Source organism: Lepisosteus oculatus, chromosome 4 (assembly GCF_040954835.1).
Source record: "Lepisosteus oculatus isolate fLepOcu1 chromosome 4, fLepOcu1.hap2, whole genome shotgun sequence".
Lineage (NCBI taxonomy): Eukaryota > Metazoa > Chordata > Actinopteri > Semionotiformes > Lepisosteidae > Lepisosteus > Lepisosteus oculatus.
The window spans coordinates 63732405-63754022 of record NC_090699.1 but is presented as its reverse complement, the minus strand read 5'-3'; the positions used below and the strand labels follow the sequence as shown (position 1 = coordinate 63754022).

The 21618-nt window shown below is 37.0% G+C and overlaps 1 protein-coding gene across 2 annotated transcripts in view; it reads right to left on the bottom strand.

Annotated features, from left to right (window-relative positions):
* Nucleotides 1-21618, bottom strand: part of cacna2d3a (calcium channel, voltage-dependent, alpha 2/delta subunit 3a) — a 180020-nt gene that overhangs the window by 124097 nt on the left and 34305 nt on the right. For both annotated transcript variants that reach the window (XM_006631128.3, XM_015348334.2), the window contains exons 3-4: nt 15960-16076; nt 2311-2370 (exon numbers count right to left, since the gene is read on the bottom strand). In XM_006631128.3, coding sequence (XP_006631191.1) covers nt 2311-2370; nt 15960-16076 — 177 coding nt within the window. The remainder of the gene's footprint in view (nt 1-2310; nt 2371-15959; nt 16077-21618) is intronic.

The following is a 21618-nucleotide window of genomic DNA, read 5'->3' as shown; positions in this document are numbered from 1 at the left end:
TTTGTGTTAACAGAATTGCTTTCATTTTTCCGTAGTTATTCAATCAAGTAATTTTGGAATTATTTGGTTACTTGGTCATTTAAATTCATTACACATTGTTTGGGTTAAATACTCATAATCTGAGGTCAAGTAACAAATTCTTAGAAAAAGAACCTACATACTGTATACTCTAATTGTGCCACGGCACTATTTTGATTAAACTGTACCTTTAAATCATTTGCGTATCTGGACTGGATTATGTTAATGTAGATACTCTTAATTATGTTACAGAATAACAGCAGCCATGATTGGATTTGACTGAAATATCCTGTTGCATTAACTGATGTTAATCTCAAAACCTTACTTTTACCTTAACACCAGTTTTAAAACAGTGAATACTCTTGTCTCAAAAAAATAATAAAACTGCAATTGATCTGAGACATTGCCCTTGTAAAACAATGTTATAAAGCATTTTTACATTACATTTCTGCAAACAGTGCAATTACAGTGTTAATTGCAGAATTTACAGTACTTTGAATTGGAAAAATGGCACACGTGCTACACATAGGCTAGGACTTTTGTTCTATTTCACCTTAAGTGGCCAACAACAAGTACAAACCCAACATCAGAATCCAAGGCTTGTACAAACCCAAGATCACACATAGATTGCTAATGCCACAGATGAGAAATTCTTCTTATCTTTTGGAAAAAAGAAAGTTCCCCTGATGTTTGGAACTCACCTTTTAAATCCGATTTTATCTGTGTGATGAAACTGCCTGAGAAAAAAAAGTGTGTTCCATAGCAAGTCTGTCACTCACTGGCAGTTGCCTAATACCTTCAATAAGCACTGTATCTTGGAAATTAAATCCCTAAATTATTGCAAAATACAGTGATGTTTTTTGTGAGATGGCAAGCGTGAGGCAAAACTGTTCCTGGTCAGAGCATTCCTGAATTTCAAATGAGTGTTTTTTATAGCAGGTGAAATTACTTCTGCCTTTTCCAGTTCCTCCAACCTTCACCATACAATTGTACAATACGATTAATAAGGAAAGTGATTTCCTGAAATTGCAAAAATGGATTTTAAGCATAACAGGAAAAAAGTATGTCTGGAAGCAGTTTAATTTAAACGTCATGGAGACGAGGCCAGATTAAGGAGCTTTTCTGCCCTGTGCCCTGGAGCTCATTTGCAGAGGGAAGGGAATTTTAACAGCGAAACCACCCATACAAAAAATACTAACATGTTTTTTAAAGCATGTACGCAATCTCTCCTATTACCAATTATGTCATTACCTTTTAATTATTCATGTGAAATGGGTACAGGAATGACAAAAAACAATGTGATACATTTGCAATTCTAGTGGAAAGGCAGAATAGGTGAAACTTAACATTATGAAACTATGAAAAAGGCATGCACTAATTATCCAGTAACAAAAAGGGTCCAGTATCAGTCAACACCTGTTTGTTTTGCACCTGTTTGTTTCACTATTTAATTATTTTAGGTGTATAGAGAGGAATGTAAATCTGGATTATCAAACAATTAATAGAAGAAGTGGAAGCTGATTATCATGCTGTTAGACAAACTCAGGGTGCTGTGACTTGTTAAAAGTATCATATTGTAGGCCACTCAAACAAACTGCTACTTTCGATTCAAGAGCAACTTGCAATAAAAAAATAATACTTATTGTTCCACACACAATCCAGAAGAAGGCCCAGATTGCAAGATTGCAGACTGCCCAGATTGTAACACTGAGAGAGGGCAATCTCCTCTGCTCAGAGCTATCCAGAGTGCTGAAGTCTTGCCTTTGACGTGACTCGAGTGGTGTAGTCTGACCATCTTAAAGGAACAGCGATTTCTAATTATTTCTGTTTGGAAATAAACCCATTCAGTTTGGAACAGTCTTCTTTCACAGCTCTAAACCATGCAACTGTGCTAGAATGAATGTTCACTTGGGAGTCTGCAAACCCTGGTGGGATACTGAGAGAAATACTATACTCAACAAACGGCAATAAAAGAAAGAAATACTTAAATTCTTTTTGCTGCACATTAATGTCAGGTTTGGCCTAGCAGAGGGCTTCCCAGTTCTGATCCTCGGGATCTCCAACGCCAACTGGCGTTCATTCCAGTGAAACCCCATCCCTAGTAACTTAATCCCACCTTTAACCGAACGAATACATTGGAGACTTTATTTGTAAAATGTCGTAGTTGAAAAGGAAGAAACGTGTTTAAGAGCAAGAACTGGATGAAAGGCCTGAGTAACACAGACCATTAAACTTCCTGTAGTTTGCAGTCTTTTCTTGGTTTTCAACAAAGCTCATATTTTCACAGGTTACCTGCAAGTCTGGGTCCTCCTCATGCTTCAAGTGAGCCTCTTCAGCAGCTTCTACAAGGCGCTGGAAAAGAGACCAAGACACGCTGTCAGTCAAGGGCATTGAAAAAGAACTGCATTGTAATACTCTGCCCATAATGACAAATAGTAGAGGAAATATTTTGGGAGGAAAGGTTGTTAAAGTCAATAGGGATACATTTACTAAGATCACATACAAAACAATTATCAATGGTTCTATAGGTTTCCAGTCATATTCTTTTGTTGTTTGTTTTGTTTGATTCAAATTCATTGATTTAATTAAGATGAATGTGCTTAAAGATTTTTTTAAAAACTATTTTTTTTTAAATCCCTTGTCTGACCTAATCACAGTGAAGTTAAATCAATTTAGTTATAACATAATTCAGAGTTGTACAGTAGTAGGTTCAAAATCAATATTATATTGTAGTGGGGTAATTTGTAAAATATTACGGAGGAGCAGAACAAGACTATTATTATAATAATGCTGTCGTTGCACTGTCTCTGGGAGTCAGATATTTTACAGTTAAGAACTATTAGAAACAGTCAACACATGAATTAGAATTTAAGGCCAATTGTAAATTCTGGGTCACAAAATATAATACTTAAAGTAATAAAAAACAAAGAGAATGATATACAGTACTAACACAGGGGAAGTTCAAATCGAGGAAAGGTGTGTGTCAGTTTTACAATGCACTATTCCTCATTTGAAATACTGCGTGAGATTGTGGTCACCATATGAGAAAGAGAATATTATAACTTTATAAAGACATCAAAGAAGAACAACAATGAATGATCCGTGGTCTCAGCCAATTGTCACTTATGAACAGGTTAAATTAGTTAAATCTGTTCACTCTGGAACAAAAGAGATTGAGAAGAGATGTAAATGAAATATATACAATTGTAAGTGGTGTTAATATGGTCAACATAGGGGACCATGTGTCATCCAATAGTAAAACAAGGAATCTGGGGCACAATTGCAAATAATATGGAATTTACTTAGAATGGAGAATTAGTACAATTTTTCAGGCAAAAGGTTGTGGTTATCTGGAGCAGGTGATTCAGACCCAACTATAGGATCCTTTAAGAAAAGGCCAAATTAAATTTGAGATTTACTGAAATACCAATCTACCAAACAAGCTAAATTTTTGCAGCCTTCTTGATTGCTATTATGTCCCTCATGGGACTCATTAAGAGAATATCATCCAAATAAAAAAAAATCTGTTCCTAAATAAATTGGTGTTGTGCACAAATACAGTATAATTCAACAGTTTTGAATAATTTAAGATACAGAAACTGAATAAGTCTGAATAAAAGAAAATATAATCTAGAATGCCAATCATTCATAACACAAAATGCAAGGAAAAAAGTATTTTTAAGCCTTCATTTCACTGATTTTTTCAATGCTGAAAGTCTCACTGATCAGTAAATAAACATGTCACAATCAAGGGCTTATTATATGCTAAGCTGTTACTGTATGTAATTAAAAGGCGTAATCAAAATGATCATACAGCAATCTCAGAGACAAAGAACACTGCCTGGAAAAAGTGTCCATTTTTGTGGCGTAGTTTTAACACAAAGTATGGATAATATATTTTAAACATTAATATCATACAGACTATTTAATGTACAAAACACCAACATGAAGTAACTTTGTAGATTATCCAGGTGAACTTTTGAACAACATAAATAAAAACAATTGGCATCATGTCTTGATGGAGGGAAATTTAAAAAGTAGACTTACAAGCTTTCTCTTAATGTATGAGAAACACATGAGAATGAGAAATTAAGTAAAAATTAAATGCATCACATCCTTACCTTTTCTTAATGATATACACTACTTCAACAACAAATATGTTATATATATGTTATAATGATATAACTGCATAATTTAACCATTCTCTCACAGCAATATTCTTTCAGCACAACTCCTCACAGTTTGATAAGTCTCCCTAACTTAAGATGGTTGATGGCAGCATTTCTTTTATCTTCTAATAGTTTTGCCATTATAATTTACAGCAGAGCATCTCCGACATATGCATGCAGTTCATGGATAAGAAACTATTTTTAAATCATCCCAAAGCAGAAATAATGCCTTAGGCTCTGCCTGGCTACCCATTGCTGTTAAGAAGACAGTTTATATGAGAACTCCTAGGGATTCTGTCTGCTTTTAATGACTTTAGGTTTTAAGAGTCTGGGTATTCACTTCAATAACTCCTACCTTAAATTCTTATGTATATTTAAGTTTAAAAGGAAATACTGGAAGCAGTTGGAAAGAGAACAAAATATTAACATTTGTTATGCTTTTAGAAGTGCACAAGTAAAACTGCAGAAAAGATTCTGGTTTGTTACTGTATGTAGCAAAATCCATTTTTCTGATTTAATAATTCACACCTGCTAATTATTTTTGCCTTGATTACTCTTCTTTCTGAACTGGGTGTGTAATTTTGTACTAAAACAATCCCAAGGGACTAGACTATTTTAAATCTCCCAACTGTCCAAAAAGTAGTTGAACAATATAAAGTTTCTTACACCTCATTTTGATTTCACATCCTATTCTATTAGTCCATGATTAACATTTGGAACTACTTTGGCAACCTACGAAATAGGCTGAATTTCAAGATACTGCTTTAATTCTATAGAAGTTAAAGGTAACTATGCTTCTCAATTCATGTAGGAGCACGGATTTTGCCTGACAGTTGCTTCAATACAACATTCATATATTTGTGATTGGAGGCCACCTCTTTTTGGTGATAAAAACCAGTTCTAATCTTAATTAATTTTTGAAAAAAGCAAATATCAACCAGCTGGATGAACTACAGGCCATTATCACTATTAAACACAGACATGCAATTGTTTCCACAGGTTTTATTTTAAATGGTTGAAAACATGCACTTGCCATCTAATCCATCATGACAGACAGGCTTTTTAATGGTCTGATTTAGTTCTGGTCTCTTCCAAACTCAGGTTCTTCATCAACTAGCCTCTTGTGCAGCACTTCATTAGATGCAGAAAAACAGACAATTGACCACAATGGAACTATTTGTGTGCTATTTTAGAGATCTATGATTTTGGGCATTTATTTATCAATATGATTCCTATTCTATACAAGCCCTAGAGCTTGTGTGCTAATCGCACTTGGAACACACACTCAACTGGGGTGCACATTAACACTGTTAATGTTTATTCGTTCGTTAGTGCTACTGGCTCAGATTATCACTACTGCAGATTAGCACAATTTCCGTTTATACAGTATACAGATCTCAATACTGTTCAGATTATATTTTCCTATTCCTTTCAGATATTTCTCACTCGGTCTTCCATGTTGCAAGCAAAGTTGGAGCAAATTATCATACTTTTTCACGCTAATCTACTATTATTACTTTACTTACTTACTTTATGAGAACAATCCTTAGAACAACTTAATTCCGTAATGACTAGTTCCATTTGAAGGGTAAGTGGGCAAATATGTGTTCGATAGCCCTACAGTGATCCAAAGCTTTTGGTGGTCTGACTGTACCTAATTTAAATTATTACAATTGTGCCTTCCAGTTGAGGGTAGTTAGCACTTGGATAGATCATAGAGCATCATCCTCATGGCACACAATTCAGGAGGCATTAATTAAACCAATTACACCCCAGGATCTTTCATTTTCTGCTCTGAAAGACATAACTGTTTTCCTTCAAATGGGCCCTATTATTACAAACTCATTAGAATTTTGGAGGAAAGTCAACTGACTTTTTGGCAGCCCCCCAAAACGTCATAAACTCACCGATTTGGAATAATTTCCCGTTACTCGTTTTCAGTTTTTTCAAATCTACCCTGCTGGCTACAGGAAATGATCACACTCTTGGAAACATCTTTAACAACAATGGTCTGCACATGTTTTGGGAACTAAGGAAACTTACTGTCCTCCTGCGTTTTCCTATTATGTGCATCTCACAATCCACTCAGTCCTGTGGGTTGCCATGGGATACTGCTGTATCCTCCAATCCAGTCACTGATCCAATTCTTTTAACCGTCACTACTAGAAGTCATTTTTTTTCTCTACATGACTTTCTTTTGTCACCTAAAATCAGTACTCACCCACAGAGATCGAGTGCTAGATAAGATACATGGTAGTCCTGATTCGGGATGCCATCTAGGACAATACTTTTCACCCTCTAAATATTTTGTACAGCATCCTGTCCATTTTAAGCTTACACGTGTATTCAATACTACGCTGGCAGTGCCAGATAAAGATTGCTGCCAACCTTCTCAGAAAAATCTGCAGTGGCGTGACTGTAACCTACCTGCACATGCTTTGCTTTGTATTTGACTTATGTGAGTTTTAGATGTTTCTGGTTTTAATATGCCGCTGAGATCAAGGTTGCTATCAGCCTCCTGGAGAAATGCCTGTTGCTGGTGGGTGTAGTTCTAGCACAAAAATCATGCAACTCATTCTATGAGGTCTGGTGGGGACAGAGCCACCCTTGAACTGGGCACTCACATGCAGAAAGCTTTTTATGAAGAGAAGGATAGTTAGACTATGTTTTGTGAGTGCTAATCCTGCATCAGCCTTAGAGATAAGATAAGATCAGATTTTTATCGTCCCCTGAGGGAATTTTCTTATGGACACCCAGGACTCCTGTACATTTAAATAGAATGCAAAAAAAGGAGAAGAAAAACGGTGCACATTAAACGATTAAAAAAATAAGAAAAACATTGCACATCATTCTATTGCACATGTACAGTATTACGCATAACATGTAACATTTATAGCGCATCACAAAACATATTGCCCTCAAGTGGGTTGTAAGAGTCCCAATTGTGTTTATCCTTGACATTTGTGTTGCCAGCTTTAATGGATAGTGGAACAAAGGAATGTTCGTATCTGTTTGACTTACATTTGGGAACCCTAAAATGTTTGCCAGAAGGAAGAAATAAATTGATATTCAGAGTTGAGGATGTGGGAAGGATCTGATATAATTTTTCCTGCCTGTTTGATTATGGATTTTTCAAAGATTGTTAAAGATGCATTCTTTTGTTTTCAAGGTTTCTTTCATTACACCCACCCCCTTCATATCATATATGATTTGTTCGTTTGCTATAATTCTGCAAGTTCATATAATGGTTGGAATTGTTGATAAGACATGTTAATACACTATATATATTCATTGACAGTTTTCATGCTGTCCATAACCAACCCACTGCTTTCACACACTTTAGCGTTACCAAGATTCAGTTCCACCTAGTGCTAACCTAATCCTTTAAGTGGTCTCAGTATGTACTGTAGTTTTATTTTCTTAGACAGCAAACAACACATAGGAAATATGTGATTAGCCTTTCATGCATGGACAAATTCAAATACTGAGGGACACTTCAATATCCCCAAGGTTAACCTACACATGCATTTCATGCCAGACTAAAGATGTAAATGCAATTTTGGTATTACTGGGTTTTTCACGTGACAGCGCTCTAGGCCATAAACTACAGTTTCGATAAAATTGAATAGGGTGCAATGACAAGAAAGAGGATTATTGCTAATGTGATTAATTCTTCTGAAATACTGCTGGGTAAGCACTGGTAGGGATGCTGCATGAAGGAGGTGACTGATGGCACCTCTTTAGGTCAGAGTGGCTTGTTCATACAAGACAGCCTTTTTGAAGGCACTTAGTGCGAACAAAATAATCAGAAATAAGTGCTGCGCTGAAAAAATGTCAAAATAAATAAAAACCACAAATATTCAGCACAAAAACGTATAGAGTGTTGAAAATTGATGCTAGAAAATCAACACGGCACCACCACAGAAGGAATAAAAGGGACACCAACACAAAACTGAAGATCAATAAGAATTTCTTGTTCCATGTAATCTGGATCCATCCTTATATTTCTGCAATGTAGTTTCTTGTATCCCTGGACACCAGCAAAATAAGATTATCTGATGCACTGAAATCTAGGCTTTATTCTCACTATGTTTTGTATCTTTCCCGAATATACTGGCACTTTTCAAGTTTCTATTTAAATTTGCTTTTAGTAATCCAATCCATGGTTGAAAGGTTCATTTTAAGGCAATGGTCAACTTAACTTCACCATGGAAACAGCACAGGCTCTACTTCTTTCATATTATTCATAACTTGTGGTGAAATACATGCATATCATCCTGACCAGTGTGTTGTGAAATTACTAAGACTGAATGTTCTTAAAGGTTGTTGACTGAACTCAATCCTGATTGGTTTGAAATTGCCTTAAATGCTCTTAAAGCAGATAATAATATCAAGGCTATGTCCACACCAGAGCTCAACCTGTGGATGATAATATACTTGAATATTAATGTTAAAAAATAAGTAATTTTTGAAAATCACCACACAAACATAAACATTACTAAAAGCAAAAGTACTTGAACCTTGACAGTAGGAACTGATATACAGTAGGAATATCAATTTCCATCTCTTATCTTGCTGTCAATAAGATCTAGTGAGAGAGCAATGATGTTACCAGCACTCACATTTTAAAAGTTATCCTAAGATCATTTGGCACACATTTCTGTTTTAGTCACCTCTGTTGAAAGTCAACTAACAATTCATTGCTTTTAAGTGGATTTATACAGTGGTTTAAGAACATCTCAGTATTATTATTGCATAAACATAGTTTGTAACAGTGTTACTACTGTGTATAAGAAATCTTGAGTGACACTGTAATTCCATGTGTTTAATTGAGGGTCTAAAAGGGCTATTACAACATCATGTGTGTTGCTGTGAATATAAATCTCACATTCTGTTCTTCATTCTGCCAGCAGGATGTCTTCACTGAATTGACATTTTACAGAGCAGACTGACTCTCGAAGTGCATTCTGCCTGCAAAGAAATCTCTACATGATCAATATTTAAAAAACACAAAAACCTAAAGCATTTGATGCCATCATGTTGAAGAAGAAGAAAATAGCATTTTAGGATTTTAAAACCTTCTGAGTCTTTCTTTAAGAATTACAATTATTTCGAAAATGACATAGACACAGTTAAATAATTTTTTCCTCATTTTGTTATGCAATTTAAAAAAAACCAAAGGGTTACAACCCTTGCTTAAGTTAGACATTAGGGAAGCAAGAACCCATTCCTTCCAAAGAAAATGAGATTGTACAACTTGAAAAGATCAGATTATTAAATTCTAGGTAATGCAGTCTTCATCCACCATACTGCATGTCATCTTGTTCACCATTTTCCTAAGAAATCTTGCAAACGTGAGAGGACATTTATTTAAAATCAATTTCTATTAGCTAGCTCAGAGTATTCGTGTTTCGTAAATGGTTTTCTTGTAAAACAAAGTGCTTTTGATAGAAATAAGCCTCAGGCTAATTCGTAAACTGTGTGCACTGGCTCTGACTGTGCGCATGAGCTGGGAGCACAGATATGGCGACACAAGGAAGCTGCTGAGATAACATACTCTTCTCACAGCACTCAGGAACCAGCCAGCTGTGTCCTCAGGCATGACTGACTGGCCATAAATTGCAAGGCAACAAAGAAATTGGCTCACTGTCCATTGTTTTCTTTCTGCTTTGTTATGCATATTTGCTTGTTTCTGTAAATAACAGTTTAGTTCACAGTAAAGCTTACTTCAGTAACCCCACTAAATGCGCCAAGTAAATGACATGACATAAAAATAAGAAACAAAATAGGACAGTGTTCCTACAAGTTTCTTGTATCTTATTTCTCCGTCTTTCAACAGAAAGGAAATAACTACTGATATACTGACAGACTATCGTAATCCTGGAAATGCTGTAGATATTTAATACAAGTTCATGCAACTCAGAACCAAGAGCTTCCTTTTGACTGTATTAAGCAGTGGAGCTTATTCTGAATTCAAATTCTAAGGCAAAAAATGGCAAACATTTCATACAGTACCTCCAAAGTGTGAACCAATGAAAGAAATCCAGGTCAGGCTACACTGTCAATAAATGTACATTAGGTATGAAAAACAACATCAGCAGTGTCTTTGCAATGACCTGTTGACTTGCTCTAGCTCTGTATTGCAGACTTTATTGCACTAGATGGGTGATTTTTCTTACTGTATTTCAGAACTTGGTACTTAAAAAAAGCACCTGCATTTTTAGCACACTGTTTCTAAGATTGCATTGAGAAAACACATAATGACCCTTTAAAGTGAGAGGAAATTACTTTTACAAAGCAAATTTCAGCAGAGCTCAGTTCATGAATGATGATAGTGGCAATTAGATTCGTGCTGCTTTACAGAGCTTCTCTCCTGTTTAAAACCACCAAAAGTTCTAGCAAATCAATTAATGTGAATAACAGTTAAGATTTTCAAAGGCAGTGATGGAAACAGCTTCTGTAAATGTATGTTGTGACCTGAGGAATTTGCATTTCACTAGAGACAAGAACATCCGAGGATTGAATACTTCTGGATGCTTGGAATACTTGATGAGAAAAGTCTGGCTTAACTCAGTTGATTAATGGGTAGCTTCCTGGCCACGGGACAAGGAGGCTCGAACCCCATTCAGACTGACAGAACCCAGGGGCAGCGGCAAGGTGGGGATGGGGTAGAGGAGGGATGCTGGAGACACGTGTGAACGGGGGCATCTGTTCAGTTCAGTTTATGTAGCAGGGTTGGTGGAGATGGCTATTAGGGGTACAGCTATGTGAGATGGACGTGCCATTGTTATCCCTCCCAGATGTTAGTTAATAACTTCTATATAAAACAATAAGATGTCTGAAAAGAGTCAAACCCTGTAAAGACAGTACGATGTGGTTGAATTAGGCAACAGTGGGGCAAGTACATTACATTGGGATACTTATATTACCCCAATGGTATAGCTACAGTAACGCTTTCTCCTCCTCCTACTCCTTCCACCTCCAATTACTTTCTGTCTCTCTCCTTTAAACCACAATGTTACAGAAAGGAAACCAAAGGGAATACATTACTATTAATATGTGAATGTATTATAATCATCCCCCACAAAAGAATCTGAAAATCGCATTCTCTTCAACCACCTCTGCCTGCTTCCCTGACTTCCTGTGGAACCACCTGTGCACAACTTGACTACAGATGATGTGTTATGATTTGTAGCTCAGACCTCAACTGTTCGTACTGTACTGTACATCTCTCCCTTGTCCCACACCGTCTACCTGATATACTGTTCCACTCAGCTGCTGTTCCGTTCTGCTGCTCACACACATTTTATTTTTCTTCATGCAGACCTCAGTTTATTGTGTTTCTCCTTTGTTCCATGTAAACTCCTTTAGTGAACTACAGTATGTGAACTATTTCACTATTTCTATAGTCTAATTTGACACAATTCTGTTACAGACATTATTTTCTTTGCATAAAGTACAAACTTTATTTAGTGTGCTGTAAATGTTATGTACAGTATTTTGGGCTAGTCAGCCCACCATTGTCTAAGCAGAATTATGGGTAAACTAGTGATATGCTTTCACTTTGTATTCATAGTGACCAAGTAAGATGTACAGCACCGTTGGTATACTCCATTTCTCTTCCCTTCCATTCTTGATTTCTCCAAAGGGACCAAGGATTAAAAATACACAACAGCAACCAAGTTAATATCTTCAAAACACAGGATAGACACTGCCTGGCATAAGTATTTAACCCCTCCACTAATATCCCAATTTACTGAATTACAATTTAAATTGAGATTTCAACATTCAAACTGAACACCTTTATGGGTGTAAAAAAATGAAATGTCAGCAAAGGCAGCCTATGCAATCAAATGTATTGATTGAACAAGTATTCGCTCCCTTTCTATGGCAAACCTAAATTAGTTCAGATGCACAAATTGCACAATTCCATACTTTAATTCCTGATTTCCAAAGGTGAAATGGAAGCCTAGCCCAAATGTAATGTGTAGAATTGCCCTGTCATTTATCCAGAACGTAAGCCCCAGTCTAACTAGCCACAGCCCTTATCCTAGCTCTAATCATTTTGTCCATTTTTATGTCTGATTCTGTCACACACATCCACACACCTGAAGAAGGCTCCACAGCCGAAACGTCGTGATTCTTTTCTTCTCTTTTCAGCCTGGAATAAACTTTTACTTGTTCCTTTGCAGCCTACGCATGCTGACACAGCTAGATACTTGAACTTCTTTATACAGTATAGCCCTTTTTATCCCAACATATTATACAAAATGGAGGGGATTCTCTTTGTCCACCACCTTTGGAAAGCACAACAGCAAGTACTGTGTACTGTGTAGCCCCTCTACACTACAGGTTAGGTACATAAGTAAGAAATTGCTTCATCAAAATTTAGGCAGAACAGACTGCACAAGACTAAAGTGAAATTTAACCAAAATATTGAGCTTAACACACCTACTGTACTCTTACAAAGAATGTCAGGAGATCTTTCATGACCAAGCAGTCAAAGCCTGGATTTAATGTTTCATTCAAAGGATGAAAGAACAGTGTCCCCTGGTCACCACAGACATACTGTATTTGTGACCCATAAATCTCACACTACATTGTGATGACAGTTGTAACATTTTAGTGACTTTTTTGTATTTTATATAAGACTTCAAGAGGCAGAACAGGTTGCACCAGGAATCACATCTGCTGAACCACCACTACAAGCAAGAGAACGATCACAATCAGCCTGAGATTTTAAAACGTTAAGGGATGAAAGGTAAACCTGCAGTGTATGGCTCTGCATAGTTATTGCCCAAATTAGCCTAAGATTTCCAAGTGTAAGGAGTTGAAAGAAAAATCTATAATCAATTCAAAACAAAAATAAAAGGCCTACCAGGAATCCTGTAATTAAATTACGATTATTAAATGACGCGTAGGTGGTCTTCTACAGACCTTTAGAAATTCTAGTCAGGTTTTGTCATCCATCTCAAATACTGATTACTTATGACAATGCGGTACCATACTCCTACATTCATCTTAGATGAGTATCTCGACAACATCTACACTGTCACGCGGAGAAAACCATGTTTTTCCACTGACATTAGCTGTTGTGTAATATTAACACCGGCTACAAGCCTGTCATTATATCAACAGTCCTGAAATGAAATTGCAGTGATCCAAGATGTTACTTAAAGCAACTGGGGAAATCTGTAAGCGCAGAGGCGGATTAATGTCAAAGTCTGCTGGAGGGAGAGCTGGAAGCCCAAGTGTCACTGAGCAGCAGGGAATGGAAAAGGCGAAAAAGGCGCAAAGGTACACCAACCCTATTAACATTTTCACATATCTGCAGATGCTGGGAGACACTGGAGGGCAAAAAAAAATATTTTACATTTTCAAAAATTCTTCATCAACTTATTAAACAAAGCTAGTTACATAAACTAGGCAAAAATGTAAAGAGAATTGTGGCACCTCACACCTTATACATCTTTTGTTTAAACTGTGCACGACTGTGTGTTGGGGGACTGTTTCTTCCTAGACAGTTATCGGCAATGTTAATGACCTCTTCCAGAGAAAACAGACACTGAAAGGTCTTTTCAGGCCGCAGTGTTTGGAGGTGGAGGTTACAGTTAACGCAATACTGGGATGGGAGTATGAACAAACCATCTGATTATTTTTCGGTGGAACATGTCATTTCACCCCAGTGCAGATCCTGAATGGCTATTTCCTGATACGCAGCGTGCCAGCGTGTTCAGAAGTCATTTTGTGAAAGAGTTAGGTCGTGCAGCAAGAGAACTGACAAGCTGACTTGTAACAATCAGCAACAGTTCTAATAATATGATGAGGAGCATCAAAAAAATAAGGGCAAGGAAAACAGGTATATGATATCCACTATTTTACAGTAAAAGAACAGCACATACAGAAACAAAGCAAGCATTATTACTACAATTTGGACATAATTACTGTACCAAAAAAAATCCTGGTTTCCAAAAACTCGAGTACACGAAATTGTATTCTTGCATAATTTTTCTTTTTTTGTTCTTCTTGTTAGAGACTCCAAATAGGAGCTCTATAGTCATTATTGTACTTTGACACTGGAATTTGAATAGATATAAATTTCTTTTGAATCATATCAAAGTACTGTATATCAAATTATTTCATGTACCTGTGCATTCAAGCAGTCACATCATTTCATGTATATTCAAACAGTTTTGAATGTATGTTGCTGTAGGTGAAAACTAACAATGTTTATATGTAATAAATGTATGTCCATATCTCTAATAAATATGCATACAATTATTAATGCGACTGATATTAAGATGACACAAAAGACAATCTACATTTGAAGCTAGCTTTTGGTTAGGTAAAAATAATTAACGTGACCATCAGGTATGTTTGTATGATCAAAATATGTATTTCAAATTAAAAGCCAAATTAAAAATAAATCAAATTAGAAAACAGACATTTTGTTTGTGTTGCCTATCCATACACAAGTGCTTTAACAGAAAATGTGAGCTTCAACTACATACGCTGCACATTGGTGGTGGTGGAGGGGAGTTCCCATTACCTGTAAAGTGCTTTGAGTGGAGTGAGAGAAAAGCACTATATAAGTGTAAGCAATTATTATTATTAATACTATTATTATTATTACTATGTACTAGTTTTCTATTGCATGCTAGTGAATTCATAAACTTATCAACTAACTAAAACAAGCTCTCCATCTTCAATCATGAAAGCTTACTACATGCAAATAACAGTATAAAGTTTTACATGACAAAGGGTGATCATTTGTGATGAATAGCACTACGTCCTTGGAATGGAGCAGATATAGCCCTACCAGAGGACTGAAGCGTGTCTGTAATGAAATTGAATTACTGTATCAGTGCAATTACCTTCCACAGAATGCCAGTCAAGCGGAAACAGTGGAGGTCGAAAACAAAAACACCCACAAATTCTGGCTGTAGCACCGTTACTTCTTCCAGACGACAGTTTAGAAATGTATTATCAAAATATATTTTCATGGAGGGACCTTATTGTATCTCTTAAATATGCATTTATATTAAGTCAAGACCTAAGACACACAGTGCAGTAACAATATGACTGCGTGGGTTTGAAATTGCTGCTCTGAAGCAGTGGCTTGGATACAACATGGGACAACATGAAACCCTATTACAGAACCCAACCTGACCTTGAACTCTGCACAGTTAAGCTGCTGAAGAATTTTTCTTACTCTCCCCTATCCCTTGTTGAACAGGGGACACATGGAGGAAGATATTCAATTTTATGCAAAACGTGTCATGAAAAAGTAAAAAATGCTTTCTTCTTAGTGATAGATTGTACCCGCACTTTAGCCTAATAAGAAGATGATATAATTAATAGGAAGTTATAGTAGTATTTCTGCTCCATGTGCCAGTATTACTAACAGCCAACATGAGAATCCAGTCCTCTCTTTATCAGTTATCAAATAAATCTATTTTCCTAGTTATTATTACCTGCCTTTTACAAAAATGCTTTGGTCAATACATCCTTTTAAAGTACTCCCCTCACTAGCTTAGCATAGTTGAAACACCAGAGACACACTGATCTTTCTTTCCTGAGAGCACATCAGCTTGACACAGTTTTTATTAAGAAGGATGAATGAAGCAGAGCTGTTTCCGAGAACACATTTTCACCAACTCCTGCGTAACTTTATAATAATTTTCAAGTACTTTCAAATTAATTACATTGTGGTTTATACAGAACATGCACCAACAAAATCTTAGGTTTTAGAAAAAGAAGTACCGTACGCACCCTCATTGCTTCAGCTTTTTTGTGGAACATTTCTTCCATATTCTGAGCCAACTTTTTGACAAGATGGAGACCATCAATTTCTTCCACTTGGACCGATTTTTCATGCTCCTTATATTTCTGGGGAGAAAAAAGATGACAGATTATAAAAGACACAACAAAATCACTCATTACGCACAGATCACAAAACAACACAGTACACAGTACACAGTACATTTTATAAACAGTTGGGGTTGTAAAATACTTTTAAGCCAAACTAAATGTGAGCTGTATCCTAAATTTTTTTTGACGTATCCCAAGATCACATAACTAAACAAATAATAATATTTATGAGCAAGCATGTATGCTTCTTCAGATTAATTAGGAGGTCCTACAGTAAATATCAATTATTAGGGGGTATTCATAAGGTAATGTATTTCTTATTTGTTGTAATTTTGATAATTTTATGCTCTGAATACGTACAAATTCCATTCAGTACCATGAACAGTGCATTAGAAGTCACAGATTAAACGTTCAGTTTCACATGAGTCTCAGACCATCATACATAGCTTCCAAGTGGAAACCAACGCTGAGAAAACCAAGCCCCAGAATTATGTACTTCAATGCGCAAGTGTTGCAATCGCTTGGCATCACGATCCCTGTATTATGATCTTTAAGATATATTTCCAATGTGGTAAAACGCACAGACTATAGAGCAACTACTACAGAAAGAGTTGCTGTGATAAATGGAAACTCTCTTCTAATGTATGAAAACCCAGGGAATTATCGTGCACACAGAGCGCTGCACAAGTATTCCAAAGATACTGTAGATCTCATCACATCATAAATGATCACAAACAAAGAAAAAGATCTCTGCTTCCCAGGGAAACAATGGTAATAAATTATATTACATACAGTATGACGCCTAACAACTACTGTGGCTCCTTTCACTTATGCAGACGTGATAGTCGCGGTTCCGCGCGGTGTCGTGCCCCCCGCCACCCGTGCTGTCCTGCAGCACCTGGGGCGCGAACCCGGGTCTCCTTGCGTAACGCAACAGGGAACCAGCCGCATGAGCTAAAGGAGACATCCCTCGGCCCAGGCAGCTGAGGTCCCTGCTACGCCCAGGGGAGGGCGCTGACGTCACCCTATCCGAACTAGCTCCGCTACACAGAGCTCAATCACCTCTACTTCTCATATCCCGAAGATAAATCTAGTTAAGGTCAGACCTTGTATCTACATGCAATCTTGCATGCAATCATGAAAATTAAGCTTGTTGCATTTTTTCCCCCCAATTCAGGGTCACTGGGGAGCCAGAGGATATCCCAGCAAGCAACAGGTGCAAGGCGGGTACACTTTGCACAGGAGACGAGATGCCAGTCCAATGTAGGGCAGAAACACAGACATAAACATACTCATATCTATGGCCAATTTTCCCAGAAGGAAACTAAACGACCAGTATGGTTTGGGATCGTGAGAGGTAAACCAGAGCACCTGGAGGAAACCCAGATGAACACATGGAGAACATAGAAACTCCACACGGACAGCACCCCGGTCCAGAACTGAGCCAAGGGCCCCAGCTCTGCGAGGCAGCAATGTTACAACTGTGCCACCATGCTGCCCGTGTTTATGACATTTTACTTTACATGGGAGATTTAAAGAAATTGAATTTTTAATTGTGGTTTCCTAATGTTAACCTGAATGGTTACATAAGAGTTTGTTTCGGTGTTCAGTTTTTAGATGTGTAGATCAAACTTTAGCAATATATTCTATACCCCACTGTCCCCAATGCTTTAATCAAAATAACAGTACCCATTCTTACTGGGTAACCCTTTTGAAAGACATTACTGTTTACTTTGACGAGAACAGTTAAAATCAATTGAACTATAATGAATCTCCACTGTACCTGCTACTGTGGAAAACAAAGGTTGTAACAGAGCAAATTAATTCATTTGAACAACAAATAATTCAATAATGTCATCATAGTTATACAGTAGCTATATGTCATCATGGTATAGCATTATAGTTATTGTAATGCTTTTAATAACTTTAATTTTCTGTATTTCCAGTATATGTACACATACTTATCTTCTGTTAACCGATAACCTTTTCATTAATACAATGTGCTAATTAAAGAGATTACTGTGAAGCAAGTGATTTATATACATATAGTACAGTCCTGTAGCTCCACATAATTCGTTCTCGGTAATTCACTGTAGATAGCGGAATCTGACTATTCAGTGAAATTCATTTCTGCAGATAAACAATCTCCTCTTTTTATTACATAATGCATTAGGCATTTTGTTGTGAAATAAAACGAGAAGCTCGCACTCTATTGTCCTTTGCAAAGATACGGTATATCTTTTATTGCACTATTATTCTAATGCTCTGTATTGCGATTCTACTGCAGGCTGCTTATATAAAAAGATAATGATGCTTCGGGACAAAAGAGACAAAGCCAATGTGAAGAATCAAAGTGTTACACTGTAACAAAAGACTGTACAATTAAATGAAATATATATACTGTACTGTATGTGTATTCTCTTTAAGGCCGTGGAAACAACGAAAAAGAAAGAAAGTCGAAAACTCTCCCCTGTTATGAGGCATTAGCATTTGCTTACAACTCCAGCTCTGAGACAGGAACATTCATCATTTCAGAAGGGAGACGCAGTAATGCATTACCTCTACAGCATCTGTTTTACCAGATCATTTCACACAAACACCAGGCAAAGAAAACCACTACTTCACTGTCAGAACATTTAATGCTTTTCATGAATTTGGGTTGCTGTGTTGAGTTGGTTTTTTTTTTGTTGTTTTTTATTTTTGCCTCTTCTCTTTTCCATCTCAGGATAACTGAGCACTGGTAAGTACCTGGCTGCCAGGAGCAAACCCTAGGAAACCTGGAGCTTGAAATGCTGCAGCCCAATCAAAATAATTGGCTGAAGACGCTGAACACATTACCGACAGCTTGGGTGGGCAGAGACCTATGGGGAAAGCAGCAAGAGGCCCCGGAGGCCACACTGTGATGGAAGATAATTGAAATTGAGACAAAACGCAGCAAAGATAATAATGTGTCAAGATTGGACATTCTGGGTAATGAACTACATTTCAGATAACCCTGACTTTGCAATTTACAGTATACCTGTAATCCTTACCACAGGACAAGGAGGATGATATACAAGAACGAACAGACCTACAGTCAATTAGGCCTGAAAAACACACCGGGGCCCGGCCTTAAAAAGGCATTAACTTTGTCGTACCTATCGACATATTCCATTACAGTCGATTACATAAAATTAAACCTTTTCCATTTGAAACAGAAAGACCACAAAACCTGCGACAGACTCCCCGGAAGATACATCTTATCTCTCCGGGTAGTTTTTCATGGAAAATCCATAGGAAAATATCCAGCGCAGCGTTAATGGCGATCCCGATCAAAGTTTTATTTCACAGTGCCGAGTGGCGCATGGAATTGTGTGAAAGAAAAATCACGAGAAGCTTGTGCTCGTGGTGCTGCATATTGCCGTGAATGCAGATTATACAGCCATGCTGAAGATCACATCAAGTCAAACATGTACAGTAAATAACAATTTTAGGAATTATCTCCTACTCATTTGTAACCTCCACAGCCAGTCTTAATACCAGTCTAATCCTGTTTATAAATAAATATATTTTTTTCTCAGTATATATAAAACATATATTACATACAAGAAGAATGAGGAATTTTACTTAGCAACCAAATGTACTGAAATGCCATCCCCTTATCCGATTGTATTTTAAATAATTTTCCCCAAAGTTGGTATGAATTTTAAAAAGAGCAGAGCTACTGTACTTTACAGTACTTTTAACTTTAACTGATCATGTTTTAAAGGTATCCTTCCCAAACATTGCTCATGATTAATTCCAACTTTTATCCACAGCATATGTGTAGTGTACGCACCAATGATGAGCCTCTCACAGAGGGAAGAAATGTAAAGAAACGTGAAAACTGTTTTTAATTACTCGTTTTAGTTGGAAGACTGGTACAGAGCCCCACACCTCTACAATCTCTCAGGAGACTGGGGATTGCGAGGTTCTGTAGCATAGGAAGGCACTATGCCAGTCCACGTCTGTGTGCAGTTCTAGTTCAGTTGCGCGGGGAATGAAGTATCACCTCATTACAAAACTGCCATGTATGAGTGAGTTTGTGGAGCTCCATCTCCTTACAGCCAGACCGGTCTAATTTTCCCACAGACCCTTGGTTGGGAGAGGAAGATGAAATGTTAAGACTATCAAGGCACATCCATGCCATCACCCCCTTGTGTCACACCAGTTCCATCTATTACCCTGTCATTGCCTCTGTCCTCTAGGTGTCGTGGCCCATCACTCCTTCCCTCAGACACTCCTTGCCACTTTCTGTACTTAAATGGCAGTCATGTTTCATTTGGAAAGACGTAGGAGGCAAAAGGTGAAGGAGCGAGGAACTCTGGTTGTAAAAATGCTCCACCTCTAAAAGCATAAAAGAAACCGCAGTCCCAATTTCTCAGACCGGTTATTAAATCTCACCAACAAAATAAATTGATTGACGATGTAGAAAACAATTGCCAAATTTTGAATTAAGCCAAAAACCGTGAACTTCGTGGAAGTACTCTACGTCGCCCTGTTGCTGCAAACTCACATTCGAGTTCCCACGAACTGCAACATGATTTGGCCCTTCCTCTTCACTAGTCTCCCTAAAGACTAATGTAATGTGATGTACGAGCGTATACAGTACAGTACATACAGGTTTCAACTGTATTCAGAAATGTTCTGCATGGAGCGTTAACAAGGAAGTAGAATTTGTCAGCAAAACTGTTTTGAAATTGAAAGCAATATTTCTATAGGATTAAAAGAGATGTATTCACAAACCTGCTTGTTTACAGTGTAATAGGGCCCGACATCACCTGTATCACCTGTCATTTTGTTGCTTTGTTCTGAATCGCAGAATATAGCGCTGCGCATACCTGGAAATTGTGTCTATTTTGTGGCGAAAATGGGAGGTTCTACGTTATTGTGTACATTTTAATTTTATTGTGGTTTGAAATGCCCTCATCACGTGCTGATTCTTTTTAACCCCAAAATATAAAAATAGCATTGCACTTCCCCTTTAAGTTAATGTACCCTGCTTACAGGAACAGGCACAGGAAGTTTAGCTCAAAGAAATTAAACTGTGTCATATTGTAATTAGCAGTAATAAAAAAAAATAGGAAAAATCTGTAACATTGTAACATTATTCATTTTCGAAATTTAAAAAAAGTGTTTCTACTGTATGTGAAACAACAGAACACATTGTTAAAAATAATTTATTGTAAACATTCACTTCTCATATACAGTATATCTGTATAGCTTCGTAATGTTTCTAATGGGTCTTACACAGTTCTTCCTGGTAAAGTCAAATGTACTGTATGTGCATCAGAGCATTTTACAGAGCTAACAACATAGGTCAGAAACAAACCAGATTTTTACATTTCTTTATATCAATCAAGGCCTTGAGAATAACTTCTCAATCAGAACCCACTGTTTACAGCCAGTGTTTTCTTTGCCTCTGATTCCAGATGAATTGAAGGTATTAATACTTAGCCTGTGGCTGAATAAAGTCATGAAAATTCAGTGGGCATTGATTCTAAGCTCTTGGTTCCACTGCCAAGCAGCAGGTGAAAAGAGA